We start from the raw sequence: 8,324 nt of genomic DNA, 5'->3' as shown, positions 1-8,324 counted from the left end.
CCCCACTCCCGGACGGAGAACAAAGGGCCGCCGCCGCCTCCTCCCAGCGCCGGGCCGAGCCACCTCGCTCCCCGCAGCCACCTGCTGCTCCGCGACCCGGCACCGCCCGGCACCTCCCCTGCGCGGAGCGGCGGAGGCGGCGGCCGCGCCCGCCGCGTCGCGGGGAGCTGGGGAGCGGCTGCGGGCTCCGCGGAGCTGTCCGCGGCCGCGGCCCTGTCCGTGGTGCTGCCGGCGGGGAGCCCGGCGCGGAGCCCTCGGAGCCGAGTCAGCCCCCGGCTGCCGCCCGCCCCCGGCTTCCCCCCCGTCGCCGGCGAGAGGCGCGGCCGGCAGCCCGAGGCATCCTGTTGCGCCGGGCCGGCGGCTGGGAAGGGAGAAGCGGCGTTCTCGGAGAGAGCCTCTGCCCGGCGTGAGGCTCGCTCAGGGCTCGGAACAATGGCTGCGCTGCCAAGGCTGGTTTGTGCGTCTTCGGTGGTGTTGGTGGTCTGGGGTAGGTGCCTCCGTTGCGCGTCGTCTCCGTCCAGGTTCTCCGACAGACCTGGGGCTTTGCTTCCCCGCGGGATGCTTCCCTAAACACCCCTTTCCCTAGTAAGGCTCCTCTAACGCTGCCGCCGTGAGGACCAGCCTTGGAAGCGGCTTGTTTACGGGAGGAGAAGGAAGAGCAGCGTTGAGGCAGAGTTAGGGCGAACGCCAGCAGGGTAAACGTGAGCAGAGCAAAGGCGATCCCGCCCAGCAGCCCTGGGGCAGGGAACCCGGGCTTTGCTACACCTGCAAGTTCTGTGCCGTTCCCTGTGTGCTGCTGGCTTGAAATTTGCAGTGTAATTTGGCATTTGGTTGCCTTGGGGAGGATGTGCAAGCCCTGGAGCAGCACCCATCAGCCCTCGCTGTCCGTGCAGGCTGTGTAACCTGGAGTACATCCTTTCACAGCACTTAGGGTCTTTCCTCTGCCCCCCTCCCCCAGAAGGGCTCAGTTCATTCTGCCAGTCCAGCTGCCTTCGATGTGCACGTACACCCACAGCTCTGTGCGTGGGAGCAGATCAGCCTGTATGATTTTCATTTAGCTCGGAGTAAAGCGTGATCCAGGAGCTGCCTCCTTTTCTCCCAGAAAGCTGGTGCTACCCAGGGAGCTGGTAGTACAGGAGAGCTGGCATCTGGCTATTTCCAGGATAAGGCGAGCCGTCGAGAAGAGGGGGTTAACAGTATCTCAGAGGCTGAGGAAAGGGGGTGGGTGGGGGGGGGAGGGAGCAGCCAGCAAAGTCAGCATCTTCAGTGAGCTAGACTAGGCTTTGGAGACAGATTTGGACAGACAGAACCCAGTGTTGTTTAGCTTGGGGGAACAAATGTCAGCAGGGATTTAGTCCGAGATGTCATGCCGAAGAATTCCTTTTCTTGTCAAGTGTTTGGCTTCCCAGGCAACGATTCCTGCCTTGTTTGGGAGAGCAGTTGTGTTACCGTTGCCAGCCTAGGCACAGGGCTGATTGGAAGCGTTTTGGACAGGAATGCATGCACAATCAATAACTCCTCCTGCTGCCAGATTTACTCGAGCCCCTTGGTTCCCAGTGAGACCCAGGAACAGGAAGGGCAGCGAATCCTCCCGGGTTGCTTCCAAGTCGTTGCCATTTTAAACCCTCCAGACCTTTGCACAAAGAGTGAGCTGTTCCTCCCCACTTTCCTCCTCCTCCTGGGCTTTCCCTGGACCAGGCTGTGATTGCTGCTGGAGCAGGAGCGTGCTGGGGAGAGGATGCACAATGCCTCGAAAGTGGCGTTAATTACTATGGGGAAAATTAAAGTTGTGGCAAAGCAGCTGCTGGAGAAGGTGGATCTGCATGAAGTGATCAGCCACTTGTTAATTACCATGAATTATTTATATCTCAGAGAAGGAAGCTTTGGTAAAACTTGACATTTGAGACTTTTCTGTTGTCGGAGGGTGCTGGTGACCAATCTGGGTTTCCACTGGGGATGATGTGATGATAAATGCTGAGATGTGGGTAAGTGATGTCTCTCTAACTCTGGCTTATGTTTCTTCTCTGCTGCTCCTCTTCCCTAGCTGGGTTTTGTTCTGCAGTCTGTGTCGAAGTCCCATCAGAGACAGAGGCTGTCCAAGGAAAGCACATGAAGTTACTCTGCATCTCCTGCATGAAGAGGGAGGAGGTGACAGCCAGCACGGTGGTGGAATGGTTCTACAGACCGGAGGGTGGAAAGGATGAACCTGTATGTATGTTTGGTAGCTGAGCCCTTGTTTCTGTAGGTTTTACTGTGAAACACAGTCCAGGGAACTCATGTGGGAGAAGCCAAAAGGTATTGCTCAGAGTTTGTCCTGCAACAGGATCCCCGGGGAAGACCATGTATGGGAAAGGAGAGATGAACAAACCTGAAACCTTTCTTGCCTCGTTCTTAGCAGACAACTGTTCTCCTTCTGTCTGGCAACTAAAGGGAGGAATGGGATGGGAATTGACTTACAGTGACCTGAGCAATATAATTGCCAGTGGTGACCCAAAGGGTGCCACAGATGTGAGCTGGGGTGGGGAGTTTAAGGACGGGGACCGGAGTCAGGCAGAAGCCTGTGAGAGGTCAGGCCCATGAAAGGCACCCAAGCTCTCCTCTTCTGGTGTAGCCTTTCCACGCTGTCATACTTACCCTGCAGCACCCCCACATCAGCTGAATATCCTGGGGCTTATCAAAAATGACTGTCTTTGCTGTGCCTATTCTGTGGTGCCTTCTTACAACAAGCTTACGTGCCCTGACCGACAGGCAGGAATATCCTGCATGAAGACTGCAGGATCCCAGTTTTTAGCTCCATTGCTCATCTTCTGTGTCACTGTCAACATGTGTGTGTCTGTTTCTGCCTCTGTGATGGAGATAATTCACTTTTCCTGTCTTTTGTAGTCTGAGATTTTGAGGTAAAGGGTGATGGGGTATGAACTGCTGCTGTTCCTAAGTGGTAGCCTGGAATGTACGTGTGTTTGAGCAGAGGATGGTGATGTTCCTTGCATGTGCTGTGCTGCTGTCCGGGTCAGTGATTAACCAGAACACCCTTTTGCCCTTCCTCACACAGATCTACGAGTACAGGAAAACAAACCATGAATTCCCAAGCCGCTTCAGCGGCCGGTTACAGTGGAATGGGAGTAAGGACATGCAGGATGTGTCCATCACCGTGTTAAATGTCACCTTGAACGACTCGGGTATCTACACCTGTAACATCACCCGGGAGTTCGAGTTCGAGATTCACCGACCTCTCTTCACCAGCTCCAGGCTGATCCACCTCACCGTGGTGGAGGAGGGTACGGGGGGCTGGCAGGAAGCGCGTCGTGCCTTGAGTCGCCGTGGGTGTTGTCATCTGGGGACATGGTTTTTCACAGTGTTGCAGGAGAGGGGCGGCTGAGCTGCTGGGTAATTGTGTCTGCCTTGGCCAGCACCAGCTGCTGTGTGGGGTTTGGGAGGAAAGACGTGCGTTGTGCTGGCTGGCTGCTGGCTTTTTTTAGGCTCAGAGCCTTCGTCTGTGAATGTGGGAAGGTAAAACAAACTTGGGTGGGTGGGGGAACAGCTGGGCAGAGGTTTTCTGCTCCCCTCTGACCAGCCAGCTCTAGGATGCTGCAGCGCAGCCTTTGCCAGGGTACCCAGAGCTGCTGCTCCCTCCCAGTGTAGTGGCACCTGAGCATCTCCAGCAAGGTGGGTTAGGAAGGCTGGCAGTTGGAGCTGCTGTTCTCTGCTACCTGCGTGCGAATGATCCGACTGTGTCATTTTCTTAACAGCTGGAGAAGACTTCACCTCGGTCATCTCTGAAATTATGATGTATATTCTGCTGGTCTTCCTCACCTTGTGGCTCCTGATAGAAATGGTCTATTGCTACAGGAAAGTCTCGAAGGCAGAAGAGGCTGCCCAGGAAAACGCGTAAGTGGGAAATCTCTCCAGATGTGAGCTGTTCTGTGAGGGTTCTCCAGATGTCTCGGCCCTGATCAGACTCCAAGAAGAGTGGACTTTGCTATTGTTTGTTTCCATCTGGTGTTTTGCTATGGCTGGAATTGCTGCAGTGTTTGGGAGCACCAAAAGAGGCAGTGCCCTTGCCCAATGGCCCGGGTAGGGAGGGTCACCACAGTGCAGGGTGTTCCAAAGTGGCCTGGTTTGATGAGCTTTCAGAGCTCTCACAGATGGAGCAGCAGAGATGTTACCAAATTTTATACTAGCCCATTCCTACTTTTCTCCATACTTGGCTCAGATAAGGGCGCCCTTCGTACATGGTAGGAGGACTGTATATGTAGGATGTTACAGTAGGGAAGACTCAGTGTCTGCTCCTGACTATGCTGAGGGGAGTTTCCTACTAGGACCATCTTCTACTGGTGTTACTACTGTGTTACCCCAGAGATGCCCTTCAGGGCGCTCAGCATCTCTGAGAGAGTGAGTGGACCCGACCCGTGGTTTTGCTCTGTAGCACTTGAGGTGATGCTCTCCTCCTTCCCTCCAACTACAGGACAGACTATCTTGCGATCCCATCGGAAAACAAGGAAAACTGTGCCGTGCCTGTGGAGGAATAGCAGAGAGGAGCCAGCGGCACGAACGGCACCAAGGTAGGGGACAGGGAAACAGCTCATCACTGGGTATGTCTGTCAGCCTTACTACAGTGGGGGTGTGGGGCTGGAAAGAAGGTGGGCGGGAGACTCCTGGGACCTGGCTGTGCTCCTCTGGAGCTTCCCCAGTGACCTTACAAGCCATGTAGGTGTATCTTTACATGGTGGGTATATGACTTAAACCCCTAACCACACATACCTTCAGGTCACAATGTGATGAACTCCTCCATTGCCTGTTCCTGTGGAGCTGGGAATAGTCACTGTTCCCTGCAGATGGGGAGCTGTGCTCATGGGGGGGAATATCAGGGCACTGTCTCCAAAGGAAGCATCTGCTAGGAAGGACTTTGTGTGCAAGACCGAAATCCAGATTGTTTAACATCTTGTTCACGTCCTGTGCTAATTCTGACACGATCCCTGCTTCAGTGAGGTCAAACACCTCGGGCTCCACGAGGAATTCTGTCGCTTGCAGGGGCTCTGAAGACAGAAGGAGCGCGTGACGCCAGCCAGGTTTGAGGGGAGCTCTGCGCCGTCGGGAGGACACGCGGGGAAGTGTAAATTCTCTTCCATTTGCCTTGGACTCTGTACAGCCTTGACTTTGGCCTCATGACTCCATTCTGAGCTGCCAGCCCATTTGCTAAAGGACTCTTCTTTTGAAGCATGCTGAGCAAAGAGCACAGGGGTGTGGGCAGCACGGCTCCTTCCCTTCCAAGTTTCAGTCCCATCACCACGTTAATGGCTTTGTAAATGTTAAGTGTCATTTTTCAGCTGCTGTCACCACCACCTTTATTTGCTAAAAATGCTAGTTCTCCATTGCAGAGGCAAAGGGTATGTATGTCACATCACTCTGACCTGCGGGACTGGGAACAAGGTAATCTTAGTGTGGTGTTCCACCGTGCATTACAGCCTGAACAGTCTTAACCAGTGATAAATAGGCAGAATGTAATGATTTCATTGTTGCTCCGCACCTTGTGCTGCCCATGAGTGGGCAGAGTAGGATGAGGGCTGTGATGCACTAGAATCATTGAAGATGCGTAGCAGGCAGGATGGGTCCCTGTGCCGTGTTCACACTTGGTTCTGAAGCAGGGAGCTGAGAATAGAGATCCACAAGTACTCCTACTTTGGGAGGAAGTGTGACGTAAGTATAAGAATCCCCTGTCCCCATCCATCGTTCCCACCCCCCCTCTTTCCTTTAGCAAGCGTCAGATTCCTTCATCCCCACTTCCCTCCGGTTGCCTTGCACAGCGGGTTTGCTCCTCAAGCACACAGGGACACGGTGATAGGAATAACCTATGGGGCCACATCCTGCAACAGCGGGCCAGCCAGGGATGTCTCACCCTCCCCAAACCCCAAAGGCAGGCAGCTTGATGCGAGTAGGCAAGCAGAGGAAAAAGGATGTACAGCCCACTCCGGAAGAGGACAGGCAGCTTTGTAAAATGGGAGTACAGTTTGTACCTGCCCTGGCGCTGTAGTGTAGCACCATCTAGGGGGGTAGATAAGAAAACGTTTGTTTTTCCCCAATTGCTCCCTTGTGATGATGGCTTGGCTGGGTTAACAGTCAGCGTTTGCTATCAGTGGTCCCCAGCTGCACAGGAATCGTGCCCTAAGCTCATCATTTCTGATGCAAACTTACTGTTGTGATTGTGGAGGATCAAGCAGAGTGAAGTTTGGTTTCTGGTCTCAAACGTAGATCAGCTGAGCCCAACAATTAGGATTCAGAGGAGCAGAAAGGGCAGAAATGTTGGCTGGGGTGGAGCTGTACCTGAAGGCTGAACGGGGCAAGGTTTGGGGCTTGTTTCCCTATAGCAGGTGTTACATCCCTGCTGCAATGGAGCCTGTACCGCTTGCAACCGTTGATGAACTTTGCTACACTGACCGCTTCTAAGTAGTTACAACGTGCTTGTGAATCAAGGCATGCTTCCCCCCTACGGGATTTCCTCTGCTTTGTTCTGCTGCTTTTTATGTGTTGCTGTAATCACAGGAATTACCCCGTTCCCAAGTCAGGCCCAGGCCAGATTCTGAACTGGCAGATGTTCAAAGTTCCTTTTTTTAGAGTGGGTGTCACCCGTAGTGAAGTGCCACACAGCAGCCTCGCAGCAGGATCGCTCTCCAGCCCAGCACCAAGTCTGGGAACCCCAGCACCTTTTCCAGATGAGGCACGCTGTAGTCTGAGCACCTCTTCCTCACAGCCTAACACACAACAGGGGGAAAGCAGCTCCTCCTCTCACTCAGCTGGATGTCTTCGTTTTCCCTAGGGTGACTTGCCTGGCCTCGGGGCAAGTTTTGGGCATAACCCTAAATGTAAACTCACAGCAACAGAGCAGGGACTAGATCTGTGACTCCAGAGTTTCCATCACTGACCACGGCCTTGACACCCCGCGGGGATTTTTAGGTAAGATCATGGAACTGCTCCCCCCTGCTTCAACTCACCCCCCCATGAGGCAGCGATAACCTTCTGGTGGTGTTAAGTCAGAAAGGGAGTGAACTGAGGACTTCTTGTGAGCTACCTCAGGTGGTAAAGAAGGGACATCCTCTAGTGCTCCTGTACCTTCCTGTACCTTAGGTGCATCGTCTGGAGATGCTGATTTTTTTCCCCCCCGAACAGAGCTTTCACTTTTCCAGTTCCTGCAGACAGATGTCTGGCTGTTGGCCCTGTCGTATTCTAGGCAGGAGGATGGTGTCTAAATTTTGTTCAAGATTCATATAGCAAAAAAACCCCCAAACCCAATCAAAAAAAAAAGGGATTTTTCACAGATGGTGTTAAAGGCAGGCTGTGTCCTGGAAGAGACAGTCCTGGTTGGTCTCTGCAAAGACTCTCTCTGTACTTGGAAATGACAGAAGAGGCTTTAGAACAGGCAGGATAATAAAAAGAACAAAGCACTCACGAGTCACGCTGTTTGTTTGGTAGATTTTTTTAATTTATACCGTACTTCCATTGTACTAGCTACTTTACATGAAGTTTTGGCTGCACAGCCTTTACAGTTCTAGGTTCTAGCAGGTAAGTTTCAGTATCCTTTTACCGCGTGTTTGCGCACAGCGCAAAGTTTATGACAGTTAGACAACTCCTAAAACAAAACCACGGGTCCTCCCCCACCCCACCCCACCCCCAGAGTCCACGTTAGCGCTACAGGCCCATCGGCCTCAGCCAACAGCCCCTCTCCAGATGAAATCCAGGATGGATACCTGTTGGGTACCTGTACGGCACACATCCCGTTCCTTGCTGACGTGAGGGGATCCCCATTAATGTGCAGTTACACGCAGCAGTTGGGGTTGCAGGACCCAGGACCTCAGGTGGGAAGAACACAACGCAAACACGCTCCAGGTTTGTAGCAGCTTTATCCAGCCCTGGAGCACACCATGGGAGATGATGAGGATGGTCACGTCCCGGAGGTGCCACCGCCACACGATGCCAGTCCTGGGCGGTCGCAAGGCTGCGACAGCTCTGCTGCTCCTCCCTTCCCCTGACCTCGTCGGGCCAAGAGCCAGGTTAGTGCTTCCATCTCCATTAAGTGCTGTTGCAAGGGAGGTGGGCTTGCGACAGGGGGGTGAGGGGGGAACAACACACGTGCGGCACAGGCTCCATCCAGCTCTTTGCTGGATAAGGTTGCAGTTTGGCTGGAGCTGCTCTCCCCAATCCTAGTGGTGCCGGGGCGGTTCGGGCCGAAGCTGAGACACCACCGGCTGGCTCTAGAACCCGAGCTGCATGTTGCTGTTATTCCCTAACTTTCCTTGGGAGTTTGGGCTGGGGGAAGGTGGCCGTTCAAC

The 8,324-nt window shown here is 53.8% G+C and overlaps 1 protein-coding gene across 1 annotated transcript; it reads left to right on the top strand.

Moving 5' to 3' along the window:
- Positions 1-420: 420 nt before the first annotated feature.
- On the top strand, positions 421-4,529 carry SCN3B (sodium voltage-gated channel beta subunit 3; the record flags this gene model as incomplete). The annotated part of the gene is made up of 5 exons (XM_084274975.1): positions 421-487; positions 2,045-2,208; positions 3,053-3,278; positions 3,750-3,888; positions 4,466-4,529. The coding sequence occupies exons 1-5, from the start codon at positions 433-435 to the stop codon at positions 4,527-4,529; spliced, it is 648 nt and encodes a 215-aa protein (XP_084131101.1). The 5' UTR covers positions 421-432.
- Positions 4,530-8,324: the final 3,795 nt, after the last annotated feature.

This window comes from Gallinula chloropus (genome assembly GCF_964237585.1).
Source record: "Gallinula chloropus genome assembly, chromosome: 24".
NCBI lineage: Eukaryota > Metazoa > Chordata > Aves > Gruiformes > Rallidae > Gallinula > Gallinula chloropus.
The sequence above is the reverse complement of the archived record's forward strand: the minus strand, read 5'-3'. Positions and strand labels throughout refer to the sequence as shown.